The sequence below is a fragment of the Chlorocebus sabaeus genome, chromosome 26 (assembly GCF_047675955.1).
Source record: "Chlorocebus sabaeus isolate Y175 chromosome 26, mChlSab1.0.hap1, whole genome shotgun sequence".
NCBI classification, from domain to species: Eukaryota; Metazoa; Chordata; class Mammalia; order Primates; family Cercopithecidae; genus Chlorocebus; species Chlorocebus sabaeus.
This window is the reverse complement of record NC_132929.1, coordinates 2953803-2976353: the sequence shown is the minus strand read 5'-3', so window position 1 is coordinate 2976353 and position 22551 is coordinate 2953803. Positions and strand designations below refer to the sequence as shown.

The following is a 22551-nucleotide window of genomic DNA, read 5'->3' as shown; positions in this document are numbered from 1 at the left end:
TCTGCATACACACTCACACAAACACACACACCTAAACATCCACACACACACACACACACACTCACACTCACTCATAAGGAGACGCTTACTGTTAACTAAGTCAGTCTCACATTGTCAGCTCTTCTTACTGGTAAGGAAATCCCTGCTCCAGAAACACACATACACACAGAGAAAGTTTCAAACCCTTTGCAATTGCTGATGCAATTAAAGTGCATTTAGGAAAATTGGAGATTTTATTAAATTCCCCCCCTTTTTTTTTTTAACAGTGAAAATATAGTCAAAGAGAAAAAAGGCATTTCACATTATATGCTGCCTTGAACACAATTAAAACATCTTACTGCTTTGGTTGTCTTTTTACTTCTGGAATAAGAAATCATTTCCAGTCACACAAAACTTTTTAAGTTTCCACACAATATAATAAGATCTTTTTGGATAAATATTTCAGACTAGTCAAATTATTATCAACTTCATGGCATTAATGTATTCATTTAGATCAGAGGTCCGGGCGCGGTGGCTCACGCTGGTAATGCCAGCACTTTGGGAGGCCGAGATGGGAGGCTGAGATGGGTAGATCACCTGAGGTCCGGAGTTTGAGACCAGCCTGACCAAGATGGAGAAACCCCATCTCGACTAAAAATACAAAATTAGCTGGGAGTGGTGGTGCAAGCCTGTAATCCCAGCCACTTGGAAGGCTGAGGCAGGAGAATCACTTGAACCCGGGAGGCAGAGAGGTTGCAGTGAGCCGAGATCGCACCATTGCACTCCAGTCTGGGCAACAAGAGCAAAACTCCGTCTCAAAAAAAAAAAAAGATCAGAGTGCTGGTGCTGTACTCTCTGTACATGGTGATTGAATAGACTATAAATTAAAGGCAAAGAATCCAATGTGAAGTCACCAGAAATAAAAACAAAAATCTTAGGACCAAACTTATATTGCCATGAAATAAACACAGTTAATATGAGAAAATGTGGTATGTCTCAAGTAATCATATCACCTACCAAACTGAATTTCTTTGAATATCCACACTTGCTGGAATTAAAAATTTAATCTAAATAAAGCTATTGTATTGTCAAAGTCATTTATTTCTGTCTTTCCTGTTACCAGATTTAATGTCCTTTAAGAAAATTATGAGATTGTTAAATTTAAAAACAAAAATGTCTCAGTACAATTTATGAGCTTGTTGACTATCCTTCAACATATAAGAGAAAAAGATGTAAGCCTCTTCGTCAAGGCTTAAAATTGATCGATCTGGTTAACACACCCAGGTAGCTGTCTTTGTTTTCTACTTCGATGACAGATTATCCTGCCTCCTTCAATCCCATGGCCAATGGAGCTAAATTTCATGAAAGACTAGCAACCTGAAAAGCGCAGGGAAAAGAGACTTGGGTACGAAAACTACCTTGCAAATTGTACTTTTTCACTTCTAGTCTTCCTGTGATAAAGACAATTTTGGAAGCATGTGTAGGTAGCAGTTTTTTTTAAAAAAATATTTTGTCTTCTACATATTTGGACTTTTAGAGTCATTTTCTAAGCTTCCGAATTCTGTCAAGTAACTTTGGGCAGGACTGACTCTCCTCCGTAAAGAAAACTGCCGAGTCACAGCCTGAATACACCGGGCCCCCAGAGACTGGTCACAGGGTATTCACAAAGTAGAGGGGAAGCTCTGTCTCCGCCTTAGCATCCTGCAGACCTGACTGTGAAGGTACGTGTTTAATAGTAGTGTTTGTCCAGCCTAGGAAGTTTCCACACTCCTTTCATCTTTCTTCCTTATTTGGAACATACACCAATGTGCACAGACACACGTGCACACATTGCGCAGGCCTGGGAAGAATCAGCAGCAGATCTTCCTGCAAGCCTGACAATGACTGCTCCCCACAGCGCTGCACAGAGCACGTGGGTGTGGCTGGGACTGTGGGCACTAATCCAAACAGCTCCACCCAAGAGACAAACTTGGAAACTATTTTCTCAGTAAATTAACCCACACGGAAGTCACCTCTGGGACGGCTCTTCCCGACTGACGTGTCCTCTGGGTCTGGACTCTCCAGCTGTTCTCAAGCAGGCTGGCCCTGTCCCCGCCTCACCCCGGCTGAAATTCCAACACTCATCTGACATTTCATATCCCTGTTTCTGCTTTCTCGTCTACAGTGAGCACCGAAGACTCCAACCGTCCATCTAACTTTTCACCCAGATCATGTAAGCGCCATGAGAGGAAAGATGCTCCCAGTTTTCATCAATGCCCCTCCTAGAATGGGGTTAGAATGCTCAATACATATATTAATAAATGCTCAATACATATCTGCTGAATGAATTAAAACTTACAAAAATGAGTCTTTGAAAACACTGAGTTTTATATAAAATTATCAGTCTAGGGATCTCCGAGTTCTGCAGAAATGACAAATGTTACAGAGGAACTAGAAACTGCTCCCCGCAGAACGTCTGAACGTACGCACCTTCGTGGCACGGCTGCAGGGCTGTGCGAGTGTGCAGGTGACAGAAAGCAGACACCCCACGCAAAGCGGAGGCACCCGCTCTGAATCCACACTGGTGGACGGGGTGGGGGAGGGGAGGCACCTTGGGAGAATCTCCTGACTTCACTTTTTCTGTTTCTCATCTATAAAATGGTGTGATAATCATTATCTCACAAGATTTATACTTAAAACTCTGTGAAACTGTGTTTAAAAATGTTTGCTCTACTACAGTTGTGGGAGATACAGCAGGCCTGACACTCAGGAGGTTAAACAAATGTGAGTCGTTGCCTCAGAGTGTGATGCTCCACACAGGGGCCTCTCTCAATTCTTGGATAACATCCATTCAACTCCAACCTTTACATCAAATCTTTACGTCTGAAGATCTCTGTTTCTTTTTCCAGAGGTGAAATAGCTGGGTGATTTAAGGTCCTGGAGCCATCAGCCCAGTGTCCAGGCCTTGTCTTCGGATTCTGGGGTCTGGGTGGGCCATGCCTTCAGGCTTTTGTTGTAGCCCCTCAACGCTGCACTTTTTCCAACGCTCTTCATTAAATACAACCCTATTCCACCTCTGGGGCACCTTCTGACCGACATCATTCCCTGTAGTGCCTGGCACCTGAGACCTCTCCATCCTGGTCCTCAGAGTCAGTTTCAAGCTCCTCTTTCTAGAACCTCCCTTGACCTCTCAGATGGCCCTAAACCCCTAACAAAAGCCCCCTGGACTCATCTCACTGCTCCGTACTGGGCATTGCTGGTGAATAGGCCTGAGTCCTCCAGGTATTGGTCCTGGGGCTGGTCTTCAGGTGAGGTGTGTGTGTGCATGCGTGTGTGTGCGTGTGCGTGTGTGTGCGTGTGCGTGTGTGTGCATGCGTGTGTGTGCATGTGTGTGCATGTGTGCATGTGTGTGTGTGTGTATACCTATTCTGCACTGCCCACCCCCTCCACGTTTCTCCAGGGCTTGGCCTGCTCCACACTTTCCCCACCTCTCAGTCTGGGGTACCCAGGACATGTTCCTGCAGACAACATGGGCCCTCTCGAGCCTAGGCTGCTGCTCCATGCACCCTCTCAAAGGTGGGGCTCCGTGGCGCTGCTGTCCAGAGAGCTGCCACCAGTCTTCATCCACTGCAGCGAGGGCCTGGCTCCAGCAGTGTCCAGGGACCAACAGCCCCTGGCATCTAGCAAGTTCCCATGCTTGGCACCTCCCTGGCAATGGCCGCCCCGGCCCCCAAGGGAAGGCTTCCAGCAGGTTCCACCAGTGAAGCCCCTAAGTAACTTTTCTGCCATCCCCCAATTTGAGGCTGTGGCCGCTGCCATGGGTCAGGTGTTGGGAGGGCGCTATGAGTAGGAGAACACGTCTGTCTCAGAGCCAGGGGCAGTGGCTGTCCCTTCATCAGCTATTCCCCGTATACATATATATTCGAGACAGAGATAGGGGCTCTGTCCCCCAGGCTGGAGTGCAGTGGCGTGATCACAGCTCACCACAACCTCAAACTTCTGGTTCAAACCATCCTTCCCACTCAATCTCTGAAGCAGCTAGGACCACAGCTGCACACCACAGTATCTGGCTATTTTGTTTTTGTTTTTTGTTTTGAGATGGGGTTTCCCTGTGTTGCCCAGGCTGGTCCGGAATTCCTGGCCTCACACAATCCTCCTGTCTCAGCCTCCCAAAGTGCTGGGATTATGGGCGTGAGCCACTGTTCCTGACTCCTATATTCTTCAGAGTCCTCTTTACTTCTTATTTATTTATTTATTTTTTAAAGATAACAGCTTTATTGAGATATAATTCACTTATCATTACTTCTTACAACTCAATCCTCAACTAAGAATTCTTCACATTAGACTTTCCCTGATTGAATCATGTGTGATTTCTGTCTCCTGATTGGACCCTGCTGTATACACCAAGTTCCTGCATTAATGCCACTTCTAATTTAAGTGATTTGCAAAAGGGCTCCCACTTCCAACTGACCATTCATTAAACCAGTAAAATATTATATTGTATTTCACATAAGTCAGTACACAGATTATTACCAGTTCTTAACCTGTCTGAGACAAGCTAACTCGATATTATAAAAAAACTAATTGAAACACAGAGTACTTAAATGTTCTTGGCATTTGTGGTTTGTCAATTGCTGGGGTTTAAAAGTCAGAGACTTGCTTCCTTTATTTTCAGTGGGGTGGTTCATAGATTTCAGAATGTAATGCATAAATGGGAATTTGGATACCAAAAAAAACGTCTTTGGACCTTTAGGGAAAGAGGAAAAAAAAAACACCCAAAAACCAGAAAGTGGGGGAAAAAAGGTAATTGGGACCAGAATGTGCATGCAGGTAAAGAATTTTGGTGCTAATAATACCATTTTTAAAAAACCTTCAGAATTGTTTAGGCTGTTAATTTGGTCATTTTGACCAGATCATGGCTCAAAGCTACTTCCTCAGCATTCCCGGGGCCCTGAGAAGGGTGACGTAGATGTGTCTGTCTGCAGCCATCCTCGAGTTTTAAACATCCAACTTGTAAGCAGCTCATTTCTATAAAGCACCACTGAGCTATGAAGTGCTGTGGTTATTGTTTGGGAAAAAAGCGAGCGGGGGAGGATTGTAGATATGACTGGGTTCAGAAGTTGAAGATCAGAAGATAGGAAATGGGCAAGTTCTTTTTTTTTTTTTTTTTTTTTTTTTTTTGAGATGGAGTCTTGCTCTGTCACCCACGCTGGAGTGCAGTGGTGTGACCTCGGCTCCCTCCACCTCCCGGGTTCAAGCGATTCTCCTGCCTCAGCTTCCCGAGTAGCTGAGACTACAGGCATGCGCCACCATGCCCAGCTAATTTTTGTATTTTTACTAGAGATGGGGTTTCACCATGTTGGCCAGGATGGTCTTGAACTCCTGACCTCAAGAGATCCACCTGCCTCGGCCTCCCAAAGTGCTGGAATTACAGGTGTGAGCCACCGCGCCCGGTCGAGGAAGTCATTCTTGAGAGTTGATCAAGGAGCTCTGTCTGTGGCGTTCCCCTACCTGCCATGCCAAGCATGCATGCCCCACCCTCCAGTGCTTCAGTTCTGCAGTATTTTCCACCTGTGTGAGGTTTCACCAGTTAGATACTCATCTGCATTTGTTTAAGTGGCTCTCACCCTCTGTGCACATGGGCTGCCCCTTTCAGAGGTGACGTTTGAGCTGTCAGCCCTCTGCCTGCCCCTAACTCTAGCTTGGACCTCGGGAACTGAGGGGGGTGCTGTCCCTGGCTGATGTCAGCGTGAGTTCACATCCCTGCAGAGGAGACGGGGCAGGTCTAGGGGAGAAGCTGAGAGTGAGGCCAGCTCACGCCCATGACTTACTGAAGACAGCGGGGGTGGGGGGGGGGCGGGGAGCACGAGGGCCTGGGGCGAGGGGGTGGCAGTGGATGGGGCCCTCACTTATCACGAAACCCTGGAGCGCAGTCATGGAGAAGCCGGGCGTTGCCGGGCTGTGCCTCGAGGGTCCCTAACTCTTTCACCAGCTCTCCTGATCTAAATGAGATCACTTCATTAACAACAAAAAAATACTGTTTTAAATTTTTATGTCTGTGTTGCCTTATTCCAAAAAGATTTGAGGCAGTTCACAAAAATACACTTGGCATAAAAGAAGGTAAAAAGAAAAAAAGTAGATGAGGAAGTCACGGCGGAAGTCAGCACGGGTGGAACACTCAGGCAGATGCTCGTGCGGCAGTGACACCTGCCGCAGGCGGGCTGGGCGGGTGAGGCGCGGAGTACCTGGTCTGCTGCAAGCGTGTCAGGCGTCTCCCCCTGTGACAGTGGCCGGGGGCATCTAGAGCGGAGGCAGGGATGCTAGAGCCCCCCACAATCCCGCCCAGCCGATCGCTCACCCCCCACTCCCTACAGTGCCCTCGCTGAGGTCCACAGAGGGCAGAGCCCACTGCCCCAGGGAAGCCCGATGGGCTGGTGCTGAGGCCGATGTGGGAGGGCACTGTCTGATAGAGGAGGAAAACCCCAGCGGCGTCCTCCCTGTGAACCAGAGGCCGGCTTTCCCACCCTTCAAGGCCAGAGCAGGGCTGGGAGAAGGGGGCTCAGGAGGAGAAGGCTCGGGCCAGGCCCATTTCCTTCTAGGGTCTTCCTGATCTCTGAGGGCTCCTGCCCTGTCAGTTCACCTGGCATTAGCACCTCGCACCCCGGGACAGACCTGGTGAGTACGGCCCTTTCTCCCCAGGGCAGGCACAGAGGTTGGGCAGCCCCATGGAGTCGGTGTGTGAGTGCAGCTGTCAGATCTGTTTCCGTCCAGCCTCTCACCCCTCACGCTGCTGCACGGTGGCCGGGGCACACCAGAGGCAGGATTCAGCTACGAAGACCTGGCGCTGAACCCAAACACCCTTGAGGAGAAAATGTTCCTGAGCATCCTGGTGGGGACAGGCCGTGACTCCTGCTGTGTTGCCATTTAGTGAACCGGTGAAACTGCTAGGTACGTGTTGACCATCAGCTGGTCATAAATGGTCCTTGTAACTTTACAGGAACAAATAACATTCTGAGAAACTTAGACATGGACAGGGGAAACCAGAGTCAGAAAAACTGAGTCCTGCTTCCCACAGTCACAGGCAGGTCATGGGCTCACGTAGGTCAGGGGTCCTCTCGGACCCGCAGACTCGTCTACTAGGGAAAACAACCTGGTCTGACAGAGAGGAAAATGCAGGTGCTCTGAGCCCCGGAAGGCTGTCACGGGGACGCTGTGTGGCTGTGATGCCTGCGAGGCCCTGGAAACGTGGGTCACTTACAAGCTCCGAGAAGCCGCGGACCACCTGCCGCCGCTTCAGGTTGGTCTCTCCGTCCAGGTTGGCGGTCTCGATGTGGCACAGCCCGTCAGGGTCACTGGAGGAGAGCAGCAGAATGTCCGCAGGGAAGATTTCGTTGCAGCGAAGACGCACAAAGTCTCCCACGTGGATTTCTTTCCAGAATCGGTTCACGTACTTTTTTTCTTCCCTGGAAAACAGACTTTGATTAATGAAACTCACGAGACATCGGTCATGGCTGGATCTGGGTGATGGGCACGTGGGGCTCATGTGGCAATTCTTTCTACTTTTGTATAGGATGAAAATTTTCATAATAAACAGGTGTTTTAAAAAGAATATTTGGCCGGGTGTGGTGGCTCACGCCTGTAATTCCAGCACTTTGAGAGACCGAGGTGGGCAGATCATGAGATCAGGAGTTTGAGACCAGCCTGACCAACATGGCAAAACTCCGTCTCTACTAAAAATACAAAAATTAGCTGGGTGTGGTGGCGCATGCCTGTAATCCCAGCTACTCAGGAGGCTGAGGCAGGAGAATCACTTGAACCTGGGAGGCGGAGGTTGCAGTGAGCTGAAATCATGCCACAGAACTCCAGCCTAGGCGACAGAGTGATATTCTGTCTCGGAAAAAAAAAAAAAGAAAAAAAAGAAAGAATATTCATACCACTGAAGCCCACTCAAAGTAGAAGAGTATCCATAAAGGCCACATATTGTATGACTCCATTTACATGAAATATACAGAACAAGCAAATGCATAAAGACAGAAAGTGGATTTTCGGCTGCCAAGGGCTGGGGGACAAGGGAGTACGAGTCACAGCTTAAAGGTAAGAGGCTTCTTTCTAGGAAGATTTGAATATTCTGGAATTAGTGACAGCTGTACACCACTGAATGCACTTGAATTTTTCACTCTTAAATGATTAAAATGACCACTCCTATTTCTACACTCAGAAGAGCCGAACACAGTGACTCGACCAGGCATAGCAAGCCAATGTTCACGGCAGCATCACTCAGAATTGCTAGGAGGCGGGATAATCCACGTATCCATGAACAGGTGAATGACAAACAAAATGGAGTATTATCCTTTATGAGTATTATCTCATAAAGAGAAATGCTATAATACTGAAGACACTACGCCAAGTAAAATGAGCCAGTCACCAAAGGACAACTCTTGTCGGTTCCGCTTAATACCAGGTGCCCGGAGTGGGCAAATTCAGAGACAGAAAGTGGATTAGGGGCCACCAGTGGATGAGAGAGGCACAACAGGGAGTTATCGTTTTATGGACACAGAGCTGCTGTTCGGGGTGATGGAAAAGTTTTGGAAATACATCGTAGTGATGATTGTACCACACTGTAAGTATCACTAATGTCACTGAATCGTACACTTAAAAATAGTTAAAACGGCATTTTATGTGCATTTTACAATTTAAAAAATGTAAAATGGTTAAAATGTTAAATATTATATTTTGCGTGTTTCATCATAATAAAAAAACATAATTAAAACACGTGAAGCCATGGGAAACGGGACTTACACTGCAGCAGGTAAGGGAGACACTTGGCAGTTGGAAGGACCCCTCACCTCCCAGGGACACATTCCAAGCCACCTGCTTAGAACAATGCCCAATACAGTCAGCCTGCAGAACCTACGAGTCACTATCAACAGATATTTAGATTAAAACATAATTTTTAGATTTCTTCTTTAATTTTTTTTCCTGGAATAACAGGCTAACTAATGCCACAAAGGTCATTTGTAAGAGTTCCTTGAAGGCAGTTTTTGGCCATCTTTAAATAAGTGGAGGGACACAAATTTATCTGAACAAGATGTGTTACAACAGGAAATCTCATCAAGAAATTCTCTGGGTTGCTGGGTGCCATGGTTCATATCTGTAATCCCAGCACTTTGGGAAGCCAAGGTAGGAGGATTGCTTGAGGCTGGGAGTTTTAGACCAGCCTAGACAACATAGTGAGACCCCATCTCTGCAAAAGAAAAAAATTAAAAAATTAGCTGGGTATCGTGTCATAAGCCTGTAGTCCCAGCTACTTGAGAGGCTGAGGCAGGAGCCTCACTTAAGCCCAGGAGATCAAGGCTGCAGTGAGTCGTGAGGGCACCACTGCACTCCAGCCTGGGTGACAGAGTGAGGCCCTATCTCAAAAACAAACAAACAAACAAACAAACAAACAAACCTACCCTCTGGATGATACTGTAAAAGAGTAAAAAGCACTAAAACGCATTTCATGTTAACCATAACCATCTTACTAATCCTCCCACCCTACACCCCCCATAAAACTCTACTCTCGCCTGAATTCCAAAACAGCCAGGAGTTGGATCTGGAGGTGGACTGTGTTGGCCACATCTGTCAGGGGCCTGAGCATTGGATGAGAAGTTTGGGGAGTCTGCAGAGCTAGGAAGCCACGCACCAGTTTTCTCACTTCTATTTTATTCCCCTGTGTGGATTTGAGGGACCCCCTGGCAAAGTTCAAGAGGCTCCTAGGAAGCCATCGGCTGCCCTAGAGGCTGAAGGGAGAAGAATCCCCTTTCATTTTAAATCTCTATGTTCTTAAATCCTCTAATTCAAGATCCACCAAATCACTTACGTACAAAGCAGAGCTCGGGGGCGCTACCGTGGGAACAAAGATGCTAGATGATGCAGTTCTGTCCTCAAAAACAAACGCAAGGCAAGCTGTCGCCACCAGAGAGCGCCCTTTGGGGGTTCTGGAGTCAAGCCCCTGAAAGTGGTCCCAAAGTTGTTCTTCCTGGGCTCACGCAAGCGTTCCTCAGAGCTGCTTCTCCCACTGCGGCAAGCTCGGTCACCTGCAGGCCATGTGGTCCCAGCATGGTCTGTCCAGGGAACCATGGGGTCCTCTGGCCATGCAGAGGCTCCTTCCTCAGGCCCCAGCCCGAGGTCTGAGAGGAGGCATGGCAGTGACCCCCAACCCCGGGCCGCCCAGCTTGCGACGGCCAATCTGACCCCTTTCGAGCACAGACAGGAAGCTTTGATGACTGAGACACTGACACGTCTAGCCATGTGCCTACTTGCTTTTCCAAAGGTCAAGCCTTGACTTCATGTCATTACAAGCTTTTTCGTCCTTCCTTCTCACAAGCACCTTCTGGGCTCCTACAGAGGACACGAAGCCATTTGAAAGGGCCTGTCCCTTTGGAAGAACGTTACCCAATGCTCAGTCACAGTTCGCTCACAGAGGAGGAAGGCAGCCTGTGCCTGAGCATCGGCGGGGCAGGCTTTGTGGCGATGGGGTCCCCAGGAGGCCGGGCAGCCCTGGGCCTTACTCTGGGCGGAGGAGGAGAGACACCACAAGGCACTGTCTCTGTTCAGTTTATGTTAACTACATTCCATGTATAACCCTCATCCAAAATAAAGTCGGTTTCCATCTGCTTTGTAATCATAAAACAGTAGCTTGCCTGCCCCATCCAGGAGGCTTTTGAAACAGAAACTTCAGGGGAGGCATCTGCGCTCTGCAGGAGATTCCCCCCAAGGACCCTCCACACATGGAGAGACCGGGGTGCCACGTGGAGACCTCAGGTCACTGTCCTGGTTTGCGGGGGCGGGGGAGAGGGTTCCTCATGGGCTGCAGAAAGGACGCTGGCTTCTAAGAAAAGGCCCTGTCCAGGTGCAGTGGCTCATGCCTGTAATCCCAGCACTTTGGGAGGCCAACGCAGGTGGATCACAACGTCAGGAGTTCAAGACCAGACTGACCAACATGATGAAACCCCGTCTCACCAAAAATACAAAAATTAGCCGCGTGTGGTGGTGCGTGCCCGTAATCCTAGCTATTCAGGAGGCTAAGGCAGGAGAATCGCTTGAACCTGGGAGGTGGAGGCTGCAGTGAGCCAAGATCGCGCCAGTGTACTCCAGCCTGGGTGACAGAGCGAGACTCCATCTCAAAAGAAAAAAAAAAAAAAAAAAGGCCCTGCCCCTGCAGTTCACAGAAATCCCTACCAGGGACGGACCCTGGAAGACTCAGATTCGGGAACCCCTTATGAAGGCACAGCGGGACAGGCCCCTCATTACTGCAGCAGACCAAAAAGGCAAGAGATGCCTCAGGGGCCCAAACCCTGCAACCACTCCAGCTGGAGCACCCGGCAAGGAGCCTGGGCCCACATCGACCCTGCCATGTCATCATTGGCTGCATTTCCCTGATTTTTAATCTTCTTATGATACAGATATATATATAGATATGTGTTTGTATATATAACTATATCATAGATATATATCTCATGATATAGGCAGATATAGGTATGTGTTTGTATTTACGTATGTGTAGCCCTCCTTTCCATGGGGGTATATCTTATTTCTTTTCCAGCCTTTCCTAATGTTCCGTGAACTGTGTCTCCCCAGAGACTACTTGGGGAGAGAAGCTCTAAAGAGGATTCAAGTTAGAATGAGGCATAAGGCTAGGCCCAAATGCAAAGTGGCTGGTGTCCTTATAAGAGAAAGAGGCAGCAGAGGCGTGCACACACAGCTGTGAGGACAGGGAGAACACGGTGAGGGAGTGGCCTCAGGAGGATCCACCCTGCCCACACCTCGGTGTCTGACTTCCGGGTTCCAGAACTGCGAGGTGATACATCCCTGCTTTTGAAGTCACCCCATCTGTGGTCCATTGCTACAGCAGCCCGAACTGACGAATACCCTTAATAATGTCCATTCTCGTGACTCTGGCTGGAAGGAGCAGCTCACAGCCTGTAGTGACAGAAACTGAGGGGCAGGCAGAAGCAGTGGGTGGCAGGAGGGGCATCTCACCCTGCAATTTATCCCCACGTGCAGGTTCTACACACCCCCAAGACAGAAATCAACCCCACTGGCACAACACTCTAACACCAGCCGCTCAACGCGCCCTGCTGGGGGTTTTTATCAGCGCAGACCTCTAGAGACAGGAAGAACGGCTGGCCGGGGAAGTCTGCCTGTGCTACTGAAGAGGACATCGCGGAGTGGGTGTCCGGGTCTCCGGCCCCGGTGGCTGGAATGGGGGCACCACCCACCTTGCCCAGGGGCAGGGTCTGCTTGGAGAAGGGACAGAGTCCAACGGTGACCAACTTTGAGTTCAAGAAGCTGGTGGGGCTGTGCGAGGCGGGTTCTCAGGTGGTGTCTCCAGCTTTGAAGACAGGCACATGGAGACAGAAATATTTGGGGGTCTTAAGCACAGAGGTGACAGCGGCCCCCACTGTGGATGCCGTCACTGAGAGCACCAGGGAGAAGTGTGGGGAGAAGGAGAGCTGAGGGCTGAGGACAGGCCACGCAGGCAAGGTCGTGCCCAGGCAGGGAAGCTGGTGGAGTGGCCGGGGGCAGAGAGGCACCACGCCAGCACACGGCATCGGGGTGGGCCAGGGCTGACCACACAGGGGAAAGGGGGGCACAGGGTTCCTGGGTGCTGCCACCCCCGCCGGCAGCCACAGGTCTGCCTCCACACCTCGGCCTTCACCTCCCACGGCCGAGTGAACATGGCTGGAAGGACATCTCGAATGTGTGCCTGTCATCACCGCAGTTTTACTCCATTTTTGGAGACAGTAACTTCCAGTGGCACATCATGAAGATAGACGGTCCTCTTATTCACCACTCAGGCACATTTCATGCCCAGCTGTAGCGAGACCATGTAGTCTTTTGAAAGACAGAACTGTTCTTCAGAAGTGGACCTCCCCTACAAAGGCCATGGATGACTAAGAGCTTGGGACAGGTCTTTAGGCCACACCAGCAGGAGCTCTAGACGTTAATTCCTCTCAGCATTGAGACATCATTATCATCTTAATAGTAATAACAACACTAAAAAATCGGCGAAGCTGTGCTAGGTATCCTATCATGACCCAGGCCTGCACAGAACATGTCACAGTCTACCTCAGTGAGCCCTCCCGCGATCCTGACAGTACGGTCCCACTTACAGACATGGAAACCAAACATGCAGAGACTGACCTCCCCAAAGTCACACAAACCTGGGTGACTCCAGAGTCTGGAACTCTTAGAGAGATATGGTTTTGAAAGCACATCTGATCCGGTAGCCTAAAGGAGGAATATCTCATGAAGACTGTAAAATGCTAAGCAAAAAATTCTTCCATTTTTCCCTTTTAAATTATGCAGTGCAGAGACTAATGTGGTCTGAGATAAAATATCACTATGTTTGAGAAAGGGTGGAGGCCAAGCGCAGTGGCTCACATCTGTAATCCCAGCACTTTGGGAAGCTGAGGTGGGAGGATCATTTGAGTTCAAGAGTTCAAGGAGTTCAAGACCAACCTGGGCAACACGGTGAGACCCCATCTCTCCAAAATATACAAGAATGAGCCGGGTGTGTTGGCACCCCTCGGTCTGAGCTCCTCAGGGAGCTGAGGTGGGAGAATGGATGAGAGCCTGGGAAAGTCGAGGTGGTAGGAAGCCCTGATCGTACCACTGTACTCCAGCCTGGATGACAGGGCAGGACTCCTTCTCAAAAACAAAAACAAAAACAAAAGGTGGGAGGAAAGGCAGACAGTTCCAGATGTGTGCCAGTGTTTGACACAGACATCAAGTAACACAGTTCAGTCCATTTGCCAAAACCACTGCCAATGTGCAAGCAACTGAAGGGGGCTTGTCCAAGATCAGGAGTCACCAAACTATGGGTTTTTTGGCTACAAACTGGGACATGCCCCCTACACCGGCCTGCGTAGATGAGGGGTGAGCTCCTCCCTCACTGGGACCACCTGCAGTCGGGACCATCTGAGCTGTGGCCACAGAAGGACACTGCCCTCCCCCAGGCTCACCTTGGGGACTTCCCTCTGGGCTAAACAAGCCTCTGAGAGAGTTCCCGCGAGGGCAGGAGAGGTGTTGATTCTCCTGGCTTCAGGCTGCTTTGGTGGCTCCCGACGTGGGCAGGGCACACTTGACAACTGAGAGGCCCCAGTTGGGCCACCTGACCGGTTTCTTCTGCACAAAGCCGCCAGACCCTTCCTCACAAAATCCTTCCTGCAGGAAACGTGCAGGAGCAGCACTAAACAGCTGTTTTTGGAGTGATCAATAATTAACAAGGATGCTTCGCATCTGGCCACGACTTTCATTTAGGGTCACAAAACCACGGTGCACACACAGTCTCAAGTGCGTTGATGACTCACCCCCAGCAAGACAGGGCGCTGACCCAGAAGCCTGGACTCTGAGTGCCCAGGTTCCTGATCTGCAAAACGGGGGTCTACAGTATCGCTACAGTCTCCCCCAGCAGATGCTAACCCATTTCCCGGTAGCCCTCTGCTCCTGTCCCACCTGCTTCATGCTCTTCCGGCTGTCACCGGACGGTCAACAGTGACTGCTCAATTAAGTGAGAGGCTGTGGCCACTATTTTGACTTCACATCTCGTGTTTTCTTTTTGAGCATGGTTTTTCCTCACCATTACTGTTGAAGTGAGTGTTTGATTTTGACTAATACAATCAGAAATAGTACAAATGAGCAGCGTGCTACATCTTATATTTGATTTGTGGTTTGGAATTAAAGCAAGAGCTATTATTTTGATTTTTTTAAAATTTGAAAGACGGTAAGATTGCTCACAGGATTTCCATGAAATGGAGAACACAGACGGTACTGCTTGAGGTGCAGTGGTATATAAAATATGACTATGTGTTTACTATCATTCTGGATTATTTCACTGGTACAGAACAATTAATCCCTACAAAGAGAAAGCTTCAATTAAACCTGTGTTATATTTGACTAAACCTAGAAGAATCTGGATGCTCTGTGCCTTATAGACAAAACAGGTAATGTGTTATTTTGTGGGGCTTTTTGTTTTTGAGACAGGGTCTTGATCTGTCATCCAGGCTGCAGTGCAGGGCTGTGATGATAGCTCACTGCAGCCTCTAACTCCTGGGCTGAAGGGATCCTCCCTCCTCAGCCTACCAAGTAGTTGGGACGACAGGTGTGCACCACCACACCCAGCTAATCTGTTTTTTATTTTTTGTAGAGATGGGGTTTCGCCATGTTGCCTAGACTGGTCTTCAACTCCTGGGCTCAAATATCCACCCGACTCAGCCTCCCAAAGTGCTGGGATTACAAGAGTGAGTCCCCACGCCTGGCCAGAATACATTTTTTAAGAAAAAAGAAGACATGTTAATGAACCTAACATGCAGACCAACTAGATTGAGGCCTCCCGAGTGAGGTCAGCCTGGGGGACTCCTTTGCCCAGCTAACAGGAGAAGTGCGTAATACTTTAAACAAACAGAGCAAATGTGAAACCAGGACACAGTGAGATGAGCCCTAGATCACCACAAGAGATCCAAGAATCTTGTGGAATAATCATTAGTGCCAAGGCCTGATGCCTTGGGAATAAGAAAACCCTTCATGGAATTCATTTTTCAGATGGTGGACAAATAAAGAAATGTGCTTGTGTGTGTGTGTGTGTGTGTGTGTGACAGAGAGAGAGAGAAAAAATAATTTTACATCACTTTAAAAAGACCAAACAAGACTCTAAAATTACTGCAGATTTAATATACACTCATTATACAACAGGCAGAGAAGCAGAAAGCCCAGAAAGCCAGCAACAGTAGCTTTCAAGGGTTTCTCAGCCGTCAGCGCTGTTGAGATTTGGGGCGGGATATCCTTGATGGTGGACGGCTCTGGGCTCTGCAGTTTGCTGAGTACCATCCCCAGCCTCTCCCTATAGATGCCAGTAGGGCCCTCTCCCAACAAGTCATGACAACCTAAAATGGCTCCAGATATTGCCAAATGCCTCCTGGGGGGCAAAATCGCTCCCGGTTGAGAAATGCTGCTTTAAAACACCCAGGACGAACATTCTGGAAAATGGATTATTAAGTAAATGTTTACAGAACCAACATATTTTTAAAATCGCGAAGGTGAGAACTCAGCACTGAAACAGGAATGGCAAAATCCGCAGCGGGACCGTGGGCCAAGGATGTTGCGTAATGCCCAGAATGTGTCTTCCTTCCACCATAAACTGAAACATCTGCGCCTTCAGTGAGACGTGCTAATGGATTCTGAATCTAATACCAAAAGTGAGAGGCAGGGAGAAATGATAGTTGGAGTGCTTTTTCTGGAGCGAATCTTCTGATAGCAAAATTGCCAAAAATATGGCAGTGTAGACTAGATGCACAAAATGTATTTTCTGAACTACTTTCTATTCTGCATGTCTCCTCGAGGTGACGTGAGCTCTAAGCAATGTCCCGGATGTGTGGAAGCACATGTGTGCATGGAGCAGACTACTCAAATGGATCAAGCTGAATGGAAAATACTGGTCGCTGAGCGGTCAGTCGGAAAGGGCTGAACGTTGTCCCAGCAGAACTCACCCCCAGAAGGCAGGGCCTCTGGCCTCTTTTTAGAATGAAGAAAGGATGCAGAGTTTCTCAGCCCAGAGAAAGTGACACACCATGCTATGCTCACATCACACAATTATTCACTACAATGCAACACTGAACACCCAAATTAAATCTATTTCCCCAGGAAACACTAGTTTGCGAAAGCAAAATGATGCCTAAAAACAAGATCACTTACAAACCTCTTAGTAAGTTTTAACATGAAACTTTTCTTTGCCGACAAATCATTTCTACTGTGGTCTTTTCTGGATGTAATGGTACATTCTCAAAGTATCTTAGTAGACTTCAAGACATCTCGATAATACTGGCCACTAGTAATGGATGCAAAACACTTGGGGGCACTTCCAGCGTTTTCAAGGTAATTTCTTGAAATTACCTTGAATGCATTAATTTATTTATCGGTATGACAATCTCAGGAAATGGGCAGGAGTCGTGCGCTCCTTATGCCTATGGAGAAGTTTTGTGTTTTAAGTATTTTTTCCTAAGAGGCTATAGCAATTCCCACTCCTCCATCAGTATCTCAGAGTCCCCAGGCCCCTTTTTCTGCAAAACCAGCTGCTTTCTTCTGTCTTTTTAAAACCTCCCTGCAAGTGTGTGTGTGTGTGTGTGTGTGTGTGTGTGTGTGTGTTTTAAACAAAGACAGGGTCTTGCTCTGTCACCCAGGCTAGAATGCAGTGGCACGATCTCGACTCACTGCAACCTCCAGCTTCCGGGTTCAGCAATTCTCCTGCCTCAGCCTCCCCAGTAGCTGGGATTACAGGTGTGCACCACCACACCTGGCTATGGCTGGACATCTACTCTACTTTTAATGTGCATCTCCCTGCCACCCAGACCACTTGGCAGGCTCCTCTGTGAATTAACCCTGCATGTTTCCCCTTCAATCTTTCTTTTTTTTTTCTTATTTATTTGTTTAGAGACAGGGTTTCACTCTGCTGACCGTGCTGGAGTGCAGTGGCACAACCTAGCTTACTGCACTGGCACAACCATAGCTCACTGCGGCCTCGACCTCCTGGGCTTAAGCAATCTTCCTACCTTGGCCTCTGGAGTAGCTGGCAGTACCTAGCACGCACCATGCCCAACCAACAGTTTTTTGACTTGGTTGTAGAGATGGAGTCTTGCTATGTTGCCCAGGGTGGTCTCAAACTCCTGGGCTCCAGTAATTCTCTCGCTTCAGTCTCCCGAAGCACTGTGCTTACAGGTGTGAGCCACCATGCCTGGCCTCCTTCATTTGTTCTACTGTATTCTTTCCTCCCTTCCTGACAACGAAACCTGTGAGAGCGTTCATACTGAAAATGTTAACCCCTTTTCTGTCTTTTGCCTTGCAAATATTTTTCTCTAAGAGCCATGGTTTGTCAGTTTTAAAATTTCTAGTTGTGGCGTAATTTTGTTTTATAATCCTTTCAGATTTTTATATAGTTAAATATAGCTGACTTCTCCAGGCCTGGCTAAGATAGTCGCCTATGTCCCTGTATTATACATGTTGTTTCCAAGTATTGCTTGTTTGGTTTTTGTGGGAGGAGTGCAGAGTATTTAAAAAAAAAAACATTTAAATGGTCAAACCAACTGATGTTCATTTTCCTCTGTTACAACCTGATCATCCAATGCTGTTTCTTTCAGACAGCCAATTGTGTCAATATTGCTGACTATAGTTCTTTTCCCACTGAACCTACATACCTACCCTGTTATAGATAATATCATTTGATTTGGGCTTACTAGGTTCCAGTAATCTACTTGTCCTCTGTCATGTCAACCCCATATGTCATGATAGTACAGTATGTTGGATCACTGCTACCATCAGCCTCAGCGCTGAGAGGGGTCTTCAGGCAAAGGTACCTGCTCAGGGTGGAGCCCAGAGACAGGGCCCTGTGGCAGTACACTGGGGAGGTCCTGCTCTGCTCTCTGCAAAGACAGTGGCCACCAGCCCTTCCCCTGTCCCAGCCAGTCTGAGGTCCCATAGCCATCAGGAGGGCTCAGACGGTATACCCCAAAGCCTCAACAAACACCCATGCAGGTCGTTTGTCATAGAAAAGGGGGCCGACCCCAGACCCACGTGGGTGACAGATGCTGCATGTATTTAAATGACCCTGTAAACGCTCCCAGGGGGTTAGATGACCTACTGCAGCCTCTGTGTGGATGTCCAACCCCAACCCCCAAAGCAGCGGCCTGGGGAGGACGAGGCCCGTGTTTAGAATTCAGATCTTAGAGCACGAATCACACACTGCACTTCAGGCGCCTCCAGAGTGTTAGTTCACCTCCAGGAGACTTGTTTGGAGTTTGAATTTTGTGGCTTTGGGGTCTATCAGGTCAGGGCTCTGATTGCTGAGACCATCTTTACCTGTACAACTTCACCTGCAGCCCCAGTTCCAATATCTGGTACAAAAAGTTGCTCTTTTCAATCTTTTTTTTTTTTTTTTTTTTTTTTTTGAGATGGAGTTTTGCTCTTATTGCCTAGGCTGGATACAATGGCACGATCTTGGCTTACTGCAACCTCCACCTCCCGGGTTCAAGTGATTCTCCTGCCTCAGCCTCCCAAGTAGCGGGGACTGCAGGCATGCACCACTATGCCCAGCTAATTTTTGTATTTTTAGTAGAGATAGGGCTTCTCCATGTTGGTCAGGCTGGTCTCGAACACCTGACCTCAGGTGATCCACCCACTTTGGCCTCCCAAAGTGCTGGGATTACAGGCATGAGCCACTGCACCCGGCCTCAATCTTATTTTTAAGACTGTCTTGGCTATTTGGAGGCATCATAAACTTTAAGGCCATTTTATTCAATTCCAAGAGAAGCCTCCGGATAGAAATGTGTGCTGCTTCTGGGAGAACGGGTACTGCAATCACACCTGCTCTCCCGTCCCACCCAGGACCCTGGGAGATGCTGCACTGCCTCATGCATGCTTACACCCTTTCAAAAGATATCGCCACTTTCTTCACAAAGGTCCTAAGCCTCTTGTTAAGTTTCTTCCTGAGTACTGTGCAGTTTTTGTTCCTATTTTTGTGGACCACCTTCCCCACTTCCCCTTCTAAGTGCTCATTGTACTCCCTGAGTGATTATAAGTAGTTCTCTGTAAGTGGCCACAGGTCTTCCCTAGCAGCTCCACTTCGCTGGGTGTGAGTTCTGTTTGTTCGAACCGTCTTCCGCCCCTGGCTGCCAGGATGCTGTGGATGAATGGTTACTCTTTTGGTTAGCATAGCACGCTTGGGTCAGCTTTCTAAAGTGATGGCAGATCCCTTTTTTAGAAAAGGTGAAGCGGCCTCCCAAGGGTTGTGAGCACATAGCTTTCCCCAAACCCAGCTCAGGAGCAAGGGAAAATCAGCCTGGGGAACCAGGGCTTGCAGTTGCCTTTGCATACACAACTGACCTCCTTTCCACTGGAGGCCCACAGACCTCTGCAAGCCCAAGTTTTCTCCAAGATGCTCTGCTCTACAGGACTCACCCCAGGGTTCTTCAACGCCGCACCAGTGCTGTCCAGGGACCCAGGGAACCCAAGTCCTGCCCCAGATGCCCGGGGATACGGCAGCTACCTCATTCAGGACGCGTACGGGAGGGAGAGAAGAGTTTTGTCCAGGACACCATTTCCCCAGAGCCCTCTGATTCCTCTAAATCAGAATTCTGAAGGTGAAAAGGCTCCACTGATTATGAGGTCCCTCTCTCTCATTTTTCATTATGAGGGGATGAAAAACCAGACAGGGAGATTGATTTTCTCACTTATGTGAGGGTGGCAGCCTGGGTCAAAGCCCTCAGATGTGCCTTTCCCTGAGCCTTCCCTCGCAACAACTTACCGAAAGCACGCACCCTCCTATCAGTCCCTTACTAACATCACCCTGCCCAGAGGCTAGCTTCTCCTACCACGCAGAATTAGAAATCACAAAAGCAACCTCTTTAATAAATAAACAAATACAAGCAGACAAAAAAAAACTCCAGAAATATCTCCAAAAAATATTATAACAGTAGATCTCTGTAACATATTTACTGCAAATATCCCTAAGTTGTAACGGGCTACAGAGTATGATCAGTGAAGTGCCTTAAGCAAACAAACACTGCCCTGTCTTGGAAGACCCAGCCCTGGGAATAGAGGGGACTTTAACATGTGGATCAAAGTGTACTAGGGAGACACGATTTCCCTGAGCACAGTGTGCAGTGAACTAAGACACCTTTGTGAATCCCGGCTTGGAAGCCAGCATCAATTTTCCCTGTCAAGCATCGACAGCAGCAGTACCCTGGCGAAACTGACTTCATCCAGTAATATTCCGAGAATGGACAACAAGGCTGAAACTCAGAACTAACTACAAACTGAGTTTTCCTCCTTGGGTAAAATACGGTGAGAAGGGCCATGCCGATGGTCACCTCCTCTGGAGGCCACACATGCGGATTCCACAAAGGCCATCGCAGAGTCATTGTCACCAGTCAGTCCCTGAGAGGTGTGCCATTCCCGTTATCAGGATGAAGACACTGAGGATACAGGGGGTTGAGTCAACGCCCAAAGACTCACAGCTGGAAGTCAGAACAGCAGTTCTAAGGAAGGCCCAAAACTCAACTGGCTCATGTCGCCCAATTTTAGAGTATCTGGGAGGCAGGGAGTACTGAGAAACGGGCATTGCTGAATCACAGTGGTTCTCTCCCATCTTTACTTAGGAAAAAAAAATTTTTTTTTTCTTTGGGAAAATTGTGTAGGTTACAACTGGTTATATCCCAGGTATCTTATGTGACCACACAAACATACAACAGTGAGCAGGGCTCCCTCCCGAGGGGCTGAATCAGCCAGGGCATCCCCACCTTAGCACGAATCACGGCCACACAGCCCAACCCACCCGGGGCCTGGGGTCCACCCAGGACAAGACTGTCCATGTGACTACGACACAGGCCCACGGAGGGAAGGCCTGTGCCAACGTGGCACCTCCAGTCCGATGTTTAACCCCTAATGAACGGCAACCTTGGGCTTTTCCTACCACCTGCTGAGAGAGTGACGGCCCCTTCCCTGCATTCTGCCCAGTGATTTGGGATTGAACACCTTTCCTATTGTCAATACGAACAAGAACTGTCTTAACGTTTTTGGATTTCTGATGAGGAGAATAGCAACCCAATGCCACTGAACGAGCTGATTTTGGTTTTAGTCATGTGTTACGACCCTTATGCTTTCCTAGCAGGAGTACTTGCTTTCCCAAAGTGTGCCAGACAGGTACCAGCACGAAGACATCTCTCCGGAAGTATTTCTTTAGATATCAGTTTATTCCTTCACTCTGCAGTCCTGTGTAATAACACACTGGGACATTCTGGACATGTGCTGTAGTGCGGATGTTTGTCCCCTCCAGACCTCTGCTGAAGACCGATCCCCAGCGTTGGAGGTGGGGCCTCATGGGAGGTGTTGGGTCATGGGGCTGGATCCCGCATGGAGAGATGACTGCCCTGGGGGTGTAGGGGATGTGAGGAGTTCTGGCTCTATTAGTTCCTGTGACAGCGGGTTGTTAAAGAGAGCCTGGCACCCCCCTCCTCACCCTTTTGATTCTGTTCCCCTCTCCCTTCCCCTATGTGTGGAAGCAGCTTGAGGCTCTCACCAGAGGCAGATGCTGGTGCCATGCTTCCTGTACAACCTGCAGAACCGTGAGCCAAACCTCTTCTTTGTAAACTACCCAGCCTCAAATATTCCTTTAGAGCAACACAAAATGAACCAGGACAATATGTGAAAATAGCTTGTTTCAGGGCTAGGGGTGGTGGTTCACACCTGTAATCCCAGCACTTTGGGAGGCCAAGGTAGGAAGACTGCTTGAGCCCAGGAGTTCAAGACTAGCCTGAGCTCTCCAAAAAACAAAAACAAAATTAGCCAGGTGTGGTGGTGTACCCCTGTGGTCTCAGCTACTTGGGAGGCTGAGGCAGGAGGATTGCTTCAGCCCAGGAGGTTGAGGCTGCAGTGAACCACAATAGCACCACTGCACTGCAGCCTGAACAAAAGAGCGATACCCTGTCTCAAAAAAAAAAATAGTTTGTTTCAGAGCTTATAAATGAGTGTGGCATCGGCCTCTTTCCCGCACACTGCCAT

At 48.5% G+C, this 22551-nt stretch overlaps 1 protein-coding gene across 2 annotated transcripts in view; it reads right to left on the bottom strand.

Moving 5' to 3' along the window:
• The window catches only part of ATP10A (ATPase phospholipid transporting 10A (putative)), a 184258-nt gene that overhangs the window by 91589 nt on the left and 70118 nt on the right, over window positions 1-22551 (bottom strand). For both annotated transcript variants that reach the window (XM_073011982.1, XM_008017346.3), the window contains exon 2: window positions 7217-7421. In XM_073011982.1, the coding sequence (XP_072868083.1) occupies window positions 7217-7421 (205 nt within the window). The remainder of the gene's footprint in view (window positions 1-7216; window positions 7422-22551) is intronic.